Genomic DNA, 17,864 nt, shown 5'->3' with positions numbered 1-17,864 from the left:
CCTTTAAAAAAACACTTCTACAGAATTGTCGAAATGAAACTGTATCCGAATAATAAGAAAGTCACAGGCATGGAGTAAGTACCTAGTCACAGGACTCACAGCAAAAATCCTAACTGCAAAAATTCTAAAGAAAAAAAAAAGAGTATAACGGTCTAATTCTAAGACTGTTAAATTAAGAAATTTCTATCTGCTATTGCCTAATTCATTTTCTTCATAACAAGGTGACACTCTACAAAACATGCATACGTTCCATTGTGAAATAGGCTTGGAGTTAATAAGGAAATAGGTAAGTGTAGTGTTCGCTCACGCGTCCCGTTCACACATGAACTCTCTCCAGGTTATCCAATCCCATTTCTGCAAAATAGCCTTCGGAGCACCGTGGTACGTAAGAACTAATTAGTTTCTATCAGTAAAAACCTTATGGAAGCGTCGGAACGCTATTTTGATAAAGCGGCGTGCCATTACCTTTCCGCTTCTCATTACATATCCGACCCAGGCAACAGGGCAACCTAAAGCCGCCGTAGCCATTAACATATTCTTTCCGATCTTTCAGGTCCACTTTCAAAGATTCTTCTGTCGTTCGCTGTGCACGTTACTCTCTGCTGTGCTCGACGTATGAAATAGCTCATAGACACCACCCACTGAGATCTCGCCGGATCTTCACGGAGGGCTGTGATTCCGATCCTGTGTTAAATTCAACCAAGTACATCTCTACCTGAGGCCAGTGCTAGGAATTTTTTTAGGTTGTTGCTGTTGTCAAGTTGTGACTTTTTTATTTTTTTATTTACTGTTTCATCAGGTTTAGTATGTTATGACGGTGGTTTATTAACATTTTAGTATCTCTGAAAGTACACAAGGGTGGTTAAACGAAACAAAATAGTTGGATATTGCTTTTTGAATTCTTCCAAAGTCCATTGATCTTATCTTGTCATCCTTAACCTCCGAACTACCTATTATAATAGGCGGCGTGCGGCAAAATACAAACACCACAAAGCAACCAACGGTGGTATCCTTGGCGTCGTATCTCGCGAAAGTGTTGCAGGTCCCCGGTTAGGTGGTGAACAAATATGGCCAACGGTTCGCCCTTATTGGTGTTTGACGGCGATATATGCCGCGGCTTTCTTGTTGCGGTTCAAAGTCAACAGTTCAAAGAAGATCGTCGCAAATATTAACTCGTGCAGCGAGCATGAGAGGAAAGTATAAATAATACACATAATATCAGGAGAGCACAGATGAATATATTAGTTGGAGGAGAGTACAAAAGTTATGTGTATTATCTATGAGTACAACATTAAACGGACAATAAGTACGGCCTGTGTTCCAGCTGCGCCAGAACAATCCCGCACCGTGCCGGCTCCCTTAAGATTTTGTTTAATTCCAACCATTTTACTAATTATTTCATTGGTATGGTATTGTTTTATCTCAGTTCAGTTAATCCACATATCCTTCTTCAAACGAGGCTTGTGCAGAGTACTTAACGGCGAGAATACTTAACGGTAGGCAGCAGCTTGGCTCTGCCCCTGGCATTGCTGAAGTCCATGGGCGACGGTAATCACTCACTATCAGGTAGACCGTATGCTCGTCTGCCTATAAGGACAATAAAAAAGATATCTAATTTAATTTTTGATTCAATTTTTTATCAATCTATATCAGTTGACTTTCCACACAACAGACATAGATTCACCTTTGTTATAGAATATTACTGTGTATGTTATATGTGCTACGTTCCCTGTGCTGCCAATAGACAAACCAAACGAAAAAGTTTGAAGTGCTGTGCAGCAAAGCAAAATTTATCCAACAAATACGAAATTATTTGTTGTTTTAGATTTAACCTATTAGCTACTTAACTAATGAGAAGGAGAAAAGATATAAATGAAAACAACCTAAAAAAGTTACCTCAATTCACAGAGGCATTGTTTAGAAATATATTCCTTCACCACAATGAAGATATTACCATATCTATTTGTATTTCCGTATCTTGTAGCTCCTGAACAGAGTTCTGTTTACGAATACAATCCCAGTAATTTCAAATTCCAGATCGAAGAAATGGATGGAAACTTTATTATGTTTTACGCGCCATGGTGAGAACAATAATTGAATTTACATTATTCCTTTCAGTGATTAAATTCAAAACAATCTACATATTCATTTATTTATGATAAAAATTATACTAAATATTGAATCGAAACGATTTTATAAATAAACTTAATCTAATTTTCTTTAGTTGACCGAAATGTAAATGGTATACCGTAGTGACATCGATGAGGCCTATTGTGTGTGAACCTCTAATAGAAATTGAAAATACGAAGATCACAGCCAAGCTTCCGTTCAAAACAAAAGATTTGAATGCCCTCAATAAAAACGAACTGATGTGGGTAGTGGTGAAAAAGATCCTTCATACTTATTGACTAAACTACAAAGTTAGATGAGCATTTTTACAAAAAGGCTGACGACTGATTCAATGAGGGTAATTCACGATATAAAATTAAAAAAGTTGTTAACCATCCACAACTAAAGATGTGTTCCAAGAGAGTTTCAATAAAATACTGTTTGAAATTACCATAATATCTATATTTTTTACCATTACGGTACTATACCATTTACAGAAATTATATGTTTTAAGGTGTAGACATTGCACAGAATTTTATCCGATATGGTCAGAATTGGCAGAGCTGGTTAATACCAAGGACTCCAAATTTGCCATTGCCCAAGTTGACTGCACAGTGCATGCTAAGCTTTGTCATGAAAATGAAATAACAGGTACTTAAGTAAGCATACACATAATTTCCTTGTTTTTAAGTATGTACATAATAGAATTTTTTTTTAAAATAGGTACACTAGTTGATGGTGTAAATAAATTTGAAAAAAATTACAGGTTATCCAACATTATTTTATTTCCACAAAAATACATTTACACCAGTTGAATACAAAGGAACAAGGGACTTACCATCATTGACATTGTTTCTGAGCGAAGCCTTCTCTGTCAAAACAGAGGTGAGTAGTAGAACCATTTTGTCACTGTTGCTCAGAATTAAAAAAAATCATTCTTCATAATTCATTGCAAAAGTAGGTCAATGGGATTAAATTCTAGCCTACAAACATCACAAGATTAATGCCATTAGCCATAATCAGATATGAGGTTAAATACCAATGAGATTTATACTTAATTTAGACCATTTTGATGAATGGATATAAATGGAAGTTCTGTGTCAAAATTTATTAATAATATCACTTTATTATAATTTTTTCTGACTGACCTATCTTCATAGACTACAACATAAGAATGTGACTGAATATAAAATATAATATATATAAACCTGTATCCAATTTATTATTTCAGGGCAAACAATCAAAACAACCAAATGAAGTTAAAACATACAGCGGCATGTCCTATCTGAATGACCTGAATATTGAGAAGTTTGTGTCAAAAGGACAGCATTTCATCATGTTTTTTGTACCTTGGTGTCGTGCATCTCAGGTAATCCCAAACCTATAAAAAAATGATGTGGTACATTTTTCTATTGTAGAAATGAATGTTTCTACCATCAATGATGGGGATGATAAATTTTGACTTTGGTATGCAATGTCTGGCAAAAACTGTAGCACCAACTTACAAAAAAAATGTAGTGTATATCTATAAAGCAAAGCTTTGATATAAAGTTTTCAAGATTGGTTGCTATCATATAGACTAACTGGCTGGATACTATTTCAGTGACATGAGCCAATAAGGGTACAGTAGAGTTCTGAGAGAGATGCATGTACGTTTTAGCAAACCCCAGTACCAGCAGTGCTGGAGCCTCTGAATGGTGTTGAAGCTTTGCTAAGATGGCAGAAAGTAGAGGCCAATCAGTTATAGTAACTAAACTCTTGCATTGGATAAGATGGGCTGTAGAGGAAATACTCTTTTTTTCGCTTTGCCACTTCATTCTGCATTATCATGGTGTAACAGCAGAATAGCATTTGGGACCAAATTTTGTGTCAAATTAGGCCATTCTAGGAGAGCAAAAGATTTCATCTCTGGATTGAGGTCAATACACTACAAAACTGCTTTATTAGGGTTGGTGCACTATTTTTCTATTTCACAGCTCACATAAATCACTCGATCAGTTTTCAACTTTTTCATGCAGTCAATTACAACCATGATGCTCACTTATCAGTCAGTGACCATACCATCAGCACCAAGATGATGACCTTGATGGATCCCAGATCACAGCAAATAGAACAGCCAGTTTCCATTGTTATTTCTAGAATAAGGTTCATAAATATGTTTGCCAGAATGCAGAAGTACGACAATGATGTAACACACCACATTTATATTGAATTTTCAGAGGATGGCACCGATTTGGGCAGACTTAGCAGTACATTACGCTCACAACAACTACATAAAAATTGGAAAAGTTAATTGTATGGATAATGAGATAACATGCGAAAATTTTGAAGTCAAACAGTACCCCTATTTACTCTGGATTGTTAATGGAAAAATTGTGAGTATATAACAAGTTTCTAATGATTAAATTTATCTGAATAGATAATTTTTATTTATTTTCACTTCATAGTGGCACATGTTTTATTTCTGAGGATGAGGCAACCGTGTTGAGAGATGTGACTGTGCCAGTGCTCAAATGCCACAAGCAAGTACTAATTTTTCTAATGATGTAGTTCTTACCACATTTGATTAACTACCATAATGAAATATTAACATTGTGTACTAAAAATTATAATTTGCGCAATTACTGGTGGCAGGTGTGTCTCCTGAGCATGCACAGGTAGGTTTTACGATTCAGCTAATTTCTGCCGCGAACTCTTAATGCGTTACGATTTGAAGGGTGAGAAGCCTAGACAAGCTTTGTGGGCAAGGCTTGACTCTGCGCCTGTCATTGCTGAAGTCCAAGGGCGACGGTAACCACTCACAATCAGGTGGGCCGTACGTACATCTGCCTGTAAGGACAATAAAAAAAATACTATAACTGAATACACTTGATACTTAGACCTCATGTCTCAAGATGACCATTCGCATTGTGATGGCTTTAGATCCGGTGATTATTGAACGCCAGGCGAGCCGTGAGCTCAAGTCACCCAATAAAATTGCAAAAAAACACTTTGTAAATGCTATTTATTAAATTTTAGTCCTTTTTGTGTACTATCAAGAGAACAAATTAAAACACTGGAATATAAACTAAAGAACACTCTGTACTTTAATGGATTTTAATAAAGTCTAATAGATCCTCAAAGATAATATAGCCTATATCATATAAAGAAATAAGTTTACTTCTACTATTACTTTCTTCTACAGATGGGTGCTTCGAATGGGGAAAACTTAGACGATTTGAAAGCATTTGTTGAAAAAATGTTGCTTTCTGAAAATCACGATCCAGAGAAATTTCTAAGAAAAAAGAAAGCACTTCCTGTGGCCAGGATATCTGAGGAGACATTCGAAACTTTTCTGCAAAATGACTTAGTTTTTATTAATTATTTTGCGCCATGGTTAGTTAGTGCTTTAAAAATGAAATTATTGTTTTTAAATGATTCCTGGATTTTTATGTTTTCCATATTATTAATATCCTATATCAATTTAGAATAATTTGGAATTTTGCTAATGATGTTGTTTACCATTCAAATTTAAAAATATAACATAACAATTAAGTTAATGGGAGCTTATACAAAGTATAACAGTGTGTGAAAATATTTCTATCTGTGACTTTCCACAGTGCTTAGACTAATTTGTCGTACACACCATAAGTAAGTGGCGGTAGGTGATCACAGTGTTGCTGTAATAGTCTTAGTTAAATCCCTCTCTAAGAATCTGTTAGTCGCTTTTTGCCCACTCGAAAGTGAAACTATTCTAGGCCACACAGCCAGTGTCAGACACAGCTCACTGAGTTTCTCGCCGGATCTTCTCAGTGGGTCGCGTTTTTCCGATCCGGTGGTAGATTCTGTAAAGCACTGCTCTTGCTAGGGTCAGTCTTAGTACCTCTCCGGTTTGAGCCCCGCGAGCTCACCTACAAACGTTAGGGCGAAGCTGAAATAGCCTTGAAAGGCTATCAGCATAAGTAGGAAAAAAGAAAGTAGGTGGGACTGAACAATAAATGCTTCCGGGTGAGAAGTGTGTAACTTAAACTAATTCTATGACTCAGTGATACTGCCAGGATTATAGGCAATTCAGGGCAAACAGTTTGAAGATCAGAACAGTTTGGAATTAGAGGTTTATGAACATGATGAGTATCGTAAACTCATCATGTTCATAAACCTCTAATTCCATATACACTGCAGTATTCTACAAATAGGCATTTTTTCATTTTATTGCATTTACTGTTTTATTTATTTTTGTAATAGTTGTTATATTATTACCTCCTGTGTCAAATTAGTATATAAATCCTAAGTCCATAGTCCAGAATTTGATGAGAGTTTGTACACTTCCTTGGTTTGCTTACAGGTGCGCACATTGTATGCAGTTAAGCCCATTATGGATTAAATTAGGGGAAAAGTTCCAAAACGAGACAAGAGTATTGATAGCAGATGTTGACTGTGTGCAGAGTAAACCTATTTGTGAAACAGAAAAGGTATAACACATTAAATTCATTATAAATAGGATTCTGAATTTCCGCTTGAAACTTCTCATCTCAAAACCTGGCCTAACTATTAAATGTGTAGTACTGCGTATGATTATAAAATCAATTATAACGACGCTTGAAAGGCAAACATGACTAAGCGACAATGCGTGAACTTTTCAGTAGAGTAATTTAAAATTTAAATACCTGAAAAAATTATATTTTAACGAATCTAGCTGTAGGATTGATATGATTTTAATAGACCTAGAAATATAATTTTTTTGCGCATCGAATATGGTTATTGCCTATCATTTATGTACAAAGCAGTTATTATCGCTTAGTCACGTTTGCCTTTCAAACGTCAATAATATATATATTTTTCAGATTAATGGACTACCCACATTAATATTGTACAGACATAAGAAAATAGTAAGTGTAGAACATGGTGGTAGACCTCTTGATAGTCTGATTGGACTCATCACAGAGCATTTACAAGATTCAGCCAGTACAGATCCAGAAGACAAGACAAATGAGGACATATTTTTGTCAAAAGCCAAAGACGAATTGTAAATGTTTTACTTTAGTCAAGAAATATATTGTGACTGTTGATTTAAAGGATTGGTTTTATTATTATTGATTTTATAAATTAATGTTAAAAAAAACCATGCATTTTGGTTGATGAATTCAATCGTTCCAATTAGTTGTGTCGGTTGCGATTTTCATCTGTATCATGGATGTAAAATTGCAAATGCTTCTAAGATCTTATTAATTCCAAACCTAAGCTCCATTTTATAGGTAAGGGCATGAGCCACTAAAGATATTTGAACAAAACGGATGGCTAGGTACAAGATGTATTATTTTATTTATTTCCTAGATTGGTAAACGATCCACCTGGTATTAAGTGGTGTTAAACTTCACTATGTGCATGCAGCTCCATACAGGACATCCATCGATTATTTACAGAATATATAGCAGTGTCCACCACTGTGAGCTTATATCTACTGCCACTTACAAGTAGGGACCAGAGCAGGAAGAATATTGGGAAATAGAAATTGTACAATGAATTTGTCTGCCCATTTCCAGAGCTAAAAAATGTGCAGAATACAAAATGGATTGTAAAATATAAACTCAATATTTTCTTAATAAACATAGCTTTTATTTCATAAAAAATAACAAAAACAATATTGCCTTCATTTAAGGAGGTACTTGCTATGTTTTAAAGTGGAATAGAGAAACATTAGTCACTCAACTTTATTATTAAAGCATAACCATAAAACTATCAGCTACCCTAAAGGAACCAACTTAAAAATTTATGTTTTTGGTACCAATCATTTTCATAACTAAGCAGTTTCTAATAAACGCTGCAAAAAATCCTAAGTATCAGATACTTAAAATAAGGAATGATACACGCAAAACTGGTGAGTTATTCATGATTACCCTACTTATGAAGTGTTTGAGCTTGAAATAATGCACCATCAGCTTGTGTAGCCTGCCTGTTGATTTCCTTGTGTCTCTCTTTGGACACAATCTCTTCAAGGACTTCACCATCACCTTTGATTAACCTGAAAACAGGCACACAACTGAGGGATGGAAAAAAATGACAGTATTTACAGTCCCCATTTTTATAGTATAAAAAACAATGAAAGCCACTATTATTATTATTATTATTATTTTTATTGCCTTTGTAGGCAGACGAGCATACGGCCCACCTGATGGTGAGTGGTTACCTTCGCCCATGGACTTCAGCAATGCTAGGGGCAGAGCCAAGCCGCTGCCTACCATTTAATACTCTCCACAAGCCTCGTTTGAAGAAGGACATGTCATAGCGCTCTGTAAACACCGTGGAGGGGAGCTCATTCCATAGCCGGATGGTACGTAGCAAAAAATACCTCTGGAAACACACTGTGGATGACCGCAGTGGCTCCAGGTAGTATGGATGAACTCTACTCCGGTGGCGGGCGGTGCGATGGTAAAAATGAGATGCCGGTATCATCTCAAACAATTCCTCAGAGCACTCTCCATGGAACATACAGTACAAAATACAGAGGGAACCGAAGTCCCTCCGCAGACCCAGAGGTTCCAAATTACTTTGATTGTTAGTATTTTATCATCATAGACATGTTTTGAGCTCATCTCCCTCATCAGGCAGGAGCATATCTCTATATAGTAACCAATAACTAATATATGCTTAAGACTATTTAATAAAAATTATTAAGGTTTATACAAATATTACAATAACAAATATTAAGACAAAATTAGAAAGATAGGATAACCTGTATCTTCCTGTTTCCTCATCCAATACTCTTCTAATAATACTCTGTTTTTTCTCCCATTCCTCTTTTGTCATCGGTGCCATGGCCTTTGAGATCTCCATCAATTCTAAAAATGAAGGCATTTTTTGTTAACTTCATGCAATTCAAACTTCTCTACAGTTTTGAGTTTTTTGAATCCATAATGAGCATTTCTCTATCCATAACAAGCATTTTTAAATAGTTTTGATTTACTGTGATTAAACATAATAGTATAATAGATAAAAACCGAGAAATCAGCGGTAGGCAGCGGCTTGGCTCTGCCCTTGGCATTGCTGAAGTCCATGGGCGACGGTAACCACTCACCATCAGGTGGGCCGTATGCTCGTCTGCCTACAAAGGCAATAAAAAAAAAACAACATATGTTTTATATGTCGTGTTATCAACGTCGTCAGGTTTGAGCCCCGCGAGTTCACCTACTAGTTAAGGTTACGCTGAAATAGCCTCTCAAGGTTAGCAGCTTAGGTAGAAAAAAAAAGAAAGGTACCGGCCTGCGGGTTTACTAGGCCTAAGCCGCGACTACTTCAGACGTATTCGCTCATTTCTGACCTTTTCACATAGAATAGGAATAACTAAGAAATTTGCGGGAGTGACAATCATTATGAACATACGGTGGAATCTCAAAATTATGATAATACTAACCAACTGGTATATCGGCAGATACCTCGGGACTTTTGTCTCTACTCTGACTCCTTTTCAAGTATTCTTTTTTCAAGCGTTTCTTTTCCTTTTTTAACTTCTTTTTTATAATTTTTTCAGTCTTTTTCTGTTCTTTACGCAGTTTTTTTTTTAACTTGCGAATTCTCTTTTTTTCTCTTGATGAATCGGAACTACTGGAGCTAGAACTGCTTTCCGATGATGATCGTTTCTTCTTCCTTGATTTTTCTTTTCCCATTTTATTTTTGTATTAATATTTTAATTTAAAACACCGATCTGTAATTAAACCACAAATTCTAATGAATAAATACATTGAATACAGTTTTTTTAGGGATTTTATAACCTGGTAACTAAGACCTTTAGCTCATGTCTTATTTAAATTTTTATCTTATTTTTACGAAAAATAATAATATGGAGTGAAATGAAATGAAATGAAGATGATTAATTTGAGACCTTAATCAACTGGGATAAAATGAAATGAAATGATATGGGATGAAATATAATCTCAGTAAAATGGTGGTCATTTATTGAGACTTTTCTTTGACTTTCAGTGGACTTTTTCGAGGATCCGGAGAAGTTCCGTTCAGCGGCTTTGTTTCATTTTCCGACATTTGTGCACTTTCACAGACACTACATAGTTAATAAACTACCGTTATTACACATTTAAACCTGAAAAAACACTAAATAGACAATATAAAACAAATCACACGACTTCACTCGTCGCGTTTTTGTCATAGGGTCTAGGGTTTGTTATTGGTACCATCCTTTTAAGATTACTGATATCACATACTCACTATAGATTATAGAAATTTAAAATATCATTTGCTTTTTGCAGTTTTTTTTATGTATTTTTTTTGTTTATTGCTTAGATGAGTGGACGACCTCACAGCTCACCTGGTGTTAAGTGTTTATCGGAGCCCATAGACATCTACAACGTAAATTATATATAATATATAAAACCCACCTTGAGATTTGAGTTCCAGGGTCTCAGTATAGTTACGACTTCTGCCCTACCCTTCAAACCGAAACGCATCTCTGCTTCACGGCAGAAATAGGCAGGTTGGTGGACCTACCCATGCGGACTTACAAGAGGTCCTACCATTAATTAAAAAATTAAAATAATATACTTAATTCATAGAAATATTGTATAGCCAATTTCCATCTGTGAAACATAAAGTAAGAAAAAAATGTTGTTATAACTGTTTGTTAAATGTTGTTTTCAAACGCTTATTGTTAAGATGCTAAAGTATTGCTAGTAAAACGTTGTTTATGTGATCCGATTTTTTTTTCTTTTCCCAGCTATGCTGATAGCCTTGAGAGGATATTTCAGCTTTTCCTTTAGGTGTAGGTGAGCTCACGGGGCCCAAACCGGGAGTGTTGCTGGTACTGGCACTGGCCCTAGCAAGGGCAGTGCTTCGCAGAATCTACCACCGAATCGGAAACGGAACCCACTGAGAAGATCCGGCGAGAAACTCAGTGGGCGGTGTCTATGGGTTAATTTACTCGTCGAGCCCTTCGTCGCAAGCGACGGGTTCGCGAGGACGGTGACCGGCCAATCCAAGAAATATAAAGAATACTTCAAAAATTAGCACAAATCCTTTCAATAAGCTACTCGCAATTGTGTGTTGGCCACGCCATCTAGGCAAGCTTCGGACAGCTCGCAGGCCAAGAGGCCCGGTGGTCTACCACTTGTTTTGCGTCCAGTGGACGCCGAAACCGTCGGGCCTTTCGGTTGATGGGTTATCTGAAGTGTACCAGAACAGGGTCGCCTAACTATTTATAATTCTATAATAAACCTATTTATAATTCGTAAGTATTTTAAGGATAAGGTTAGATGCGGGCTACAAAACAATAATTAACAAGCGTGAAAATAAAATATCTATTTATTTTTTACATAAAATCTATTTTTGCGTTTATTTTGCCACATTTTCTTACTTAATTTCCATTAATTCTAAATCACACTTTTTCTCCAATTTAAGTAATATGAAATTTAATGTTAAGTGAAGTACCTATATGACGCCCTACTTATTCTAGAACAAAATGTGTAGGTACTGTGGCGTCTTGTATTTGATTCGATGAATAATTGAGACGCGCATGCGCGGAGCTCTGAGGCGGGGAGACAACCTTAGGCGACTATTCAAGGCAAGGCATCTGCACGGGCATCTGCATGATTAATACTAATATTCGAAAGTAATGAAAACCGCAATGTTCTGTGTTTTACCATTGTGGTAAATTTTCGTCAGTGCATACAGAAATAATAGATCAGATGCAAGCTGGAGGAATAGATAGTGCAGCAATGTCTGAGACTCCCAGCAGTGGAAGCGAGGATTCTGAGTGTGAACAGGGGCCCGATCCCGATGACGTTGCCCTAACTGAAGAATGGGCCAGAGAATTATTAGCGGACGCGGGTGTGGTGGGAGCAAATGAGGTAACTATGAACTTAATAAATTATACATTTTCATGTACAATTCTTTCACAAAAATTCAGGACAATTGAAATACTCTTCATAATTTTATTAGTTTCAATTTGTTAAATTAAATTACTACAACAAATAAAATACAGCAATTAAAAAGGATATAGAAACTGCTGAGCTAATATTAATGTAGGTGCCTGTCTATATACCTACTAGGTAATGTGTAAGTCACATTTTTTAAATAATTATTTGGGTTTTTAGCGCGATTAATAAAATGACGGTCGTACTTGAATAACGGTGATTCATACTTTTCAACTGAGCAATCAAATTATGACTAACGTAAATTTATGAATTTAACCGACTTATCTTTTAAACCAAGTATCTAAGGTTTAAATTTTTTATAAGTTTCTTAATATGTTATATGTAGGGGTATTTCTTAGCAGTGTTACCACAGTTTGACCAATAACTATCGCAAAGATATTATCTTTTCTGTCAGGACGGGCAGGGTTGTCCATTTTTGTTATGTGTCAAGCAGGGCAATTATTTATGACCAAAGATTTTATTATAATCTAATATATAAAATTCTCGTGTCACAGTTTTCGTTGCCATACTCCTCCGAAACGGCTTGACCGATTTTGATGAAATTTTTTGTGCTTATCCAGTACCTATGAGAATCGGCCAACATCTATTTTTCATCCCCCTAAATGTTAGGGGTAGTCCACCCCAAAATTTTTATTTTTATTTTTTAAACAATTTTTTTTGTTTTTATTTTTTTATGATACAGCATACAAAAATACATGCAACCCTAAATTTTCATCCCTCTACAATCAACCCTTATTTTATATTTGCTAATTAAAAACTATAATTTTTTTTGCGAGAATTTTGTTTTCATTTTGTCATGACGTAGAATAAAAAAAATCATATTACTCTGAAATTTTCACCCCTCTACGATCAACCCCTATTTTTTATTTGTTAATTATAAACTTTAATTTTTTTGGCAAGATTTTCATTTTTATTTTTATTTTGTCATGAATTAAAAAAAAAAATCTGATGTTACTCTCAATTTTTCATCCCTCTATGATCAACCCCTATTTTTTATTTGTTTTTATTTATTTGTAATTACAAACTTAAATTTTTTTGGCAAATTTTTTATTTTGTTTTGTCATGACTTAAAATAAAAAAAATCATATTACTCTCAATTTTCACTCTTATACGATCAACCCCTATTTTTCCATCCCGATTAATATTTTTTTTATTCTATGCACAAATCCGCAATAAGGTTGCAAGATGGCAATCAAATATTTTAATTGTAGTACGATAAATTCTTATTCATAGTTTATAATTTCAAGTTCCTTTAATTATGATTTTTTTTAAATTGAATTTGATCTCCCGCCCTCGCCGGTCGACTACTGATCAACTATCAATCGATCAGCTATCCCCGCCAGGTGTCACCACTCATCCAGCAAACATCACGTAGTAGGGATGAGGACGAAGCCGGTCTCCTGTCTTACTTACTCACTATACATCATAGATTATACACTTAATATATTTGAGAGCTATACAATACTATACATTTTTCAGCCATGTTTTTTTGGTTTTATTTGTGTATCAATAGTATGTTCAGTAGGTCTGAGAATCGGCTACTATCTATTTTTCATACCCCTAAGTGAAAAGGGTTGTCCACCCCAAACATTTATATTTTTTTTTTATTTTTTGGATATTTTTTTTTTGTTTATAATGAGGTATTATGTGGTTAAATGAGGTTTTTTTTTCTACAGTAGAATTTCCCTAGAAATCTTATTTAAGGCAATACAACGTTTGCCGGGTCAGCTAGTCTAATATAATATTTCTTAATTGCCCGAACGAGCTCACAGCCCACCTGGTGTTAAATGGTCAACAGAGTCCGTAGTCATCATCAAAGTAAATCCCGGCACCCACCTTCAGACATGAGTTATACCTAAGTCTTAGTTTTACAGTACAACGGCTGCCCTACCCCTCATACCGAAACGCATCACTGCTATATGCCAGGGTGTTGGTACCTATCAGTGCGGATTCACAAGGCGCCCTGTCATCAGTAGTAACACAAATTATAATTTTGACGAGTTTCATTTTTATTACACGATGTTTTCTCTTTCACCGTGGCAGTCATTCGTGAACATTTATGTTAAGTACTTACGTATTAATATACCGTGAGCAAGAGCTGGTCACGAGCGTGAAAAAAATAATACGACAATATAACTTTAATAGATATTATGAAAAGGCGCAAACATTGAGCCCACTGAGTTCTTGATCCAGTGGTAGATTCTACGAACCATTGCTCTTGCTAGGGGCAGTGTTAGCAACACTTTCGGTTTGAGCCCCGAAAGCTTACCTACACGCTAGGGTGAAGCTGTAATAGCTTCTCAGTAATAGTAGGCATTTTTACTGGTGGTTGTGAGTCCGCGCGGGTAGGTACCACCACCCTGCCTTTTTCTGCCGTTAAGCAGCAATGCGTTTCGGTTTGAAGGGTGGGGCAGCCGTTGTAACTATACTGAGACCTTAGAACTTAATTATATCTCAAGGTGGGTGGCGCTTTTACGTTGTACATGTCTATGGGCTCCACAAACCACTTAACACTAAGTAGGCTGTCAGCTAGTCCACCCATCAAAGCAAAAAAAAAATTGGAATAAAAAACAAAAGCAAACACTTTAACAACACAAAGCTTATTATTATTAGGACTGCCCCTAACCCCACGTCGTTACGTCCTCGCCTAAATTAAAATAAAAGAAACACGATAACGTGTTTATGTGCCTTTAATACTAATAGTTTTATTTTATTGGTATTACAAGCACAGATGGACTGATGCAAACAAACCCTTTAGTGTCGACTGGCAAAAGAGATTTAACGCAAAGTAACTTCATAATTACATACAATGTTATTGCCTACAACATAATCCACCAGTCGTATAGTTAAAACTTGCAGCTTACTTATCTTTTTTTTTTTTTTTTATTGCCCTTGTAGGCAGACGAGCATACGGCCCACCTGATGGTGAGTGGTTACCGTCGCCCATGGACTTCAGCAATGCCAGGGGCAGAGCCAAGCCGCTGCCTACCGTAATCTACCGTATCTTCATTTTAGTTTTCATCTTCAGTATTTCGTAAAAGCAAATCACAAGGTCAACCGTGATTTTATTTTTCAGGTGCGCGTTGAATCCAGAGCCGGAGTAACTGGAGCCCTGAGCAGGGTCCTAGCTGTCACAGTACGCTATGAGTGCAGTGGTGAACAAAAATCCCTGCCCGTAGTCGTCAAACTACCCCCGCGGGATCCGTTCGGAAGACTGTTCGTGGCTGAAGCCCAATTCGACACGAGAGAAATCCTTTTCTACACAGAACTAGCGCCGGCTTTGAACAAGTTGGCTGAAAACGCTTTAGGCCCCGGAACTGGACTCCCTGTACCCAAATACATCAAAGCCAAGCTGCCTGGTATGTTATCATGGAGTGGTACTTACCATTGATCACCATAAAGCACGAGGACGGAGATCGGAGTATTTGTAAATCACGATCTTTCAAATCCGAACACATGGATACAGTTACAGATAACAGTTATAACATTACAAATCCACTTTGTTTGCTAGTTTATCCTTCTTCAACGCATTAACAGCATACCTACATTTTTTGGAACGGTAGGCAGCGGCTTGGCTCTGTCCTTGGAATTGCTGAAGTCCATGGGCGACGGTAACCACTCACGATCAGGTGGGCCGTATGCTCGTCTGCCTACAAGGGCAATATAAAGAATAAAAAGAAAGGGACCATACAGAGCTCAGCTAATAATATGTAAATTAAATTTCAGTTCTCTTAGAAAGTAAACCTTAATCGAATTACTCTAAAATATTCTTCAGTTTAGAGTTTTTTGGCTTTTGATTCTTTAGAGAACACAATTTTGTCAATCTCAGATTGTGGAGTTCTCAATGTAATAATATTTAAATTAGGAGGAATGGACAGTTGCATTAGTTACCAATGCATACATTCCGGATAATAAATGTAATTCTCCTCGACACTTGACTTTATTTTTGTCTTCGTCAAGGTTAGTGACGTCCCACTATACATATACTATACAAATTTATACAGGTAATGTAGTTCCGTTTTTTTAGCATCTTAAATTTCACATAAATTAGAAAGTAACTAGATAATTTTTTTTTAATTGGGTGCATACGGTATTTTATCTCAAATGAATATCGATATAATGTTACTTGCGCTTTAGTTGAATTTAAAGATGTATTGTGCGAGAGATATTTCATAATGGTTTTATTTTAATTTTAAAAGGTTAATATTGTGACCTATTTTCGGATAAATTAATATTTTGTGTAAGAGAGACACTGGCATTTCTACACTGTATTTTGGTTTTAAAAACGGCTAAAAAACTAGTAGGTATTTACGGTATAGAATGTAACAAGACAGACTTACCCAAGCGCAAACTTGAGTAGAAAATTTTCAGTATATTATCTCACTTATTAAATTAACATAAAAACGATTTCAATTTGCTTAGCCAAAGCCTAGCTAACCTATTGAAATTTTATATTAATATTTATTTAAAGCTGTCAGATGCTGTGTTCCCCTCTCTTATTCAATATATTCGTGAACCCTACATACACATTTGCGGATTTTAAATGAAGTGTTCATTGAACAACCGATACATTGCTTACAAATAAAAAAAATAAAAAAAGAACCGATCGATTAAACACAGTTCATTTTTCAGATGAAATTGGCGGTGATAGCGAACTCGTTTTAGAAGATGTAACAGCAGTCGGATATGAAGCTGCAGATTTTGCGGAAGGCCTAACTGAAGAGCGAGCTAGGGCAGCTCTATACGCTGCTGCAAGATTTCATGCCTTGTCCTTGGCTTTACGTGAAAGGGAAGGGCCATTAGATCAAAGATTTGATTTTTTGTTCCCCTGTGAAAGAGCGGCGGCTGGATATCTGCGACTTGTCAGAAGAGGCTTGCCGCAACTTGAGGCGTTTTTGCGAGGGCGATCCGACTGCATCGAAGAAGCAGCTGCTGTATCAGAATTAAGTGCTCGAGCGCCTTCTCTACTAGGAACCCTACTAAGGCCTGACGAACCTGCACCTCTTGCCCACGCTGACTTTTGGAGTGGAAATCTTCTATTCCGCGAAATTAATGGAGTTAGTGAATGTATAGCTCTTGATTGGCAAATGGTATCATTAGGAAAGCCAATGGACGACGTAGCTTTATTATTACTATCTTCTTTAACGCCAGAAATGAGAAGAAGTATTGGCGATTCTTTAATAGAAGACTACGGCGAGCGATTAGAAGCAGAATGTGCTCGATTAAATGCGTCAGAATCGGGTTCCCTTGTTAGACGTGGCTTAAAACCTGATTGGCCTAGAGCGGCACTCCGCGCGCTTCTCCTGTGTGCTGGAAGTGTTGACGTGGCCTTGGGCGATCCTCGGGCAGAGAGACGTTTACTAGAAGCCGTGCGCGACCTCCACGCGCAGGGAATACTCGCGCTCAAACCGGTCTCTGACACCTGAGAATATATTGTGATGAACAGACGTGTCACTAACATGCTAAATTTTTAATTCAGTTCAAAGCCGGTGAAGCCAGTACATAAGTGTTGCTAATTATATTTCTACGTTATTAAGCACAAATTATTGCAATATACTTAATCATGTGTGAATTTATTCGTATAAGTTATAATGTTTGAGGATTACGGTTAGGTGTTATCGAAAGCCCATTGTGAAGCCTATTAATTGAAGACTGAATTTACTTACAGCATTACGTCGTTATTTTGTAGATTTAATTGCTCATTATAAAAATGAAATTTAGATTATAGAAATTCATTCGAGTCTATTGACCTATAAACATAGAAATAAAGCGTATAATTATTATGTAGGAATATAAACTTGTTTTATTTTTTTCTTGTATGACTTTGTTGTGAAA

General features: G+C 36.3%; 3 protein-coding genes and 1 non-coding gene across 4 annotated transcripts; 2 read left to right on the top strand and 2 right to left on the bottom strand.

Moving 5' to 3' along the window:
• The first annotated feature begins 1,450 nt into the window (after positions 1-1,450).
• On the top strand, positions 1,451-7,163 carry LOC101735315 (thioredoxin domain-containing protein 5 homolog). Its single transcript, XM_038011848.2, has 9 exons — positions 1,451-1,566; positions 1,654-2,081; positions 2,624-2,760; positions 2,876-2,994; positions 3,341-3,478; positions 4,329-4,484; positions 5,294-5,484; positions 6,434-6,560; positions 6,933-7,163. The coding sequence occupies exons 2-9, from the start codon at positions 1,942-1,944 to the stop codon at positions 7,116-7,118; spliced, it is 1,194 nt and encodes a 397-aa protein (XP_037867776.1). The 5' UTR covers positions 1,451-1,566; positions 1,654-1,941; the 3' UTR covers positions 7,119-7,163.
• Mir2799 (microRNA mir-2799) lies at positions 6,189-6,261 on the bottom strand. Its single transcript, NR_107385.1, has one exon. It is a non-coding gene; the product is annotated as a microRNA mir-2799 (primary transcript).
• Positions 7,164-7,682: 519 nt separating the features above from the next.
• LOC101742090 (ADP-ribosylation factor-like protein 6-interacting protein 4) lies at positions 7,683-9,861 on the bottom strand. Its single transcript, XM_004923501.4, has 3 exons — positions 9,500-9,861; positions 8,822-8,927; positions 7,683-8,110 (listed from the first exon to the last, which is right to left on the bottom strand). Exons 1-3 carry the CDS (start codon positions 9,750-9,752, stop codon positions 7,987-7,989), a joined length of 483 nt encoding a protein of 160 aa, XP_004923558.1. The 5' UTR covers positions 9,753-9,861; the 3' UTR covers positions 7,683-7,986.
• Positions 9,862-11,221: 1,360 nt separating this feature from the next.
• Positions 11,222-17,826, top strand: LOC101741944 (uncharacterized). The gene is made up of 3 exons (XM_004923500.5): positions 11,222-11,942; positions 15,106-15,388; positions 16,662-17,826. Exons 1-3 carry the CDS (start codon positions 11,781-11,783, stop codon positions 17,453-17,455), a joined length of 1,239 nt encoding a protein of 412 aa, XP_004923557.1. The 5' UTR covers positions 11,222-11,780; the 3' UTR covers positions 17,456-17,826.
• The last annotated feature ends 38 nt before the right edge of the window (positions 17,827-17,864 follow it).

This window comes from Bombyx mori, chromosome 6 (assembly GCF_030269925.1).
Source record: "Bombyx mori chromosome 6, ASM3026992v2".
Classification (NCBI taxonomy): Eukaryota; Metazoa; Arthropoda; class Insecta; order Lepidoptera; family Bombycidae; genus Bombyx; species Bombyx mori.
The sequence above is the reverse complement of the archived record's forward strand: the minus strand, read 5'-3'. Positions and strand labels throughout refer to the sequence as shown.

Bases quoted from the DNA above. Each gene is read 5' to 3' on its own strand.
- LOC101735315 (XM_038011848.2), top strand. From the start codon at position 1,942: ATGAAGATATTACCATATCTATTTGTATTTCCGTATCTTGTAGCTCCT. The intron at 2,082-2,623 runs GTGAGAACAATA...ATATGTTTTAAG, and splicing joins ATTATGTTTTACGCGCCATG to GTGTAGACATTGCACAGAAT. The intron at 2,995-3,340 runs GTGAGTAGTAGA...TTATTATTTCAG, and splicing joins CCTTCTCTGTCAAAACAGAG to GGCAAACAATCAAAACAACC.
- LOC101742090 (XM_004923501.4), bottom strand. From the start codon at position 9,752: ATGGGAAAAGAAAAATCAAGGAAGAAGAAACGATCATCATCGGAAAGC. The intron at 8,928-9,499 runs GTTAGTATTATC...CTTCATTTTTAG, and splicing joins ATCTGCCGATATACCAGTTG to AATTGATGGAGATCTCAAAG. The intron at 8,111-8,821 runs GTTATCCTATCT...GCCTGTTTTCAG, and splicing joins GAGGAAACAGGAAGATACAG to GTTAATCAAAGGTGATGGTG.
- LOC101741944 (XM_004923500.5), top strand. From the start codon at position 11,781: ATGCAAGCTGGAGGAATAGATAGTGCAGCAATGTCTGAGACTCCCAGC. The intron at 11,943-15,105 runs GTAACTATGAAC...TTTATTTTTCAG, and splicing joins GTGTGGTGGGAGCAAATGAG to GTGCGCGTTGAATCCAGAGC. The intron at 15,389-16,661 runs GTATGTTATCAT...TTCATTTTTCAG, and splicing joins CATCAAAGCCAAGCTGCCTG to ATGAAATTGGCGGTGATAGC.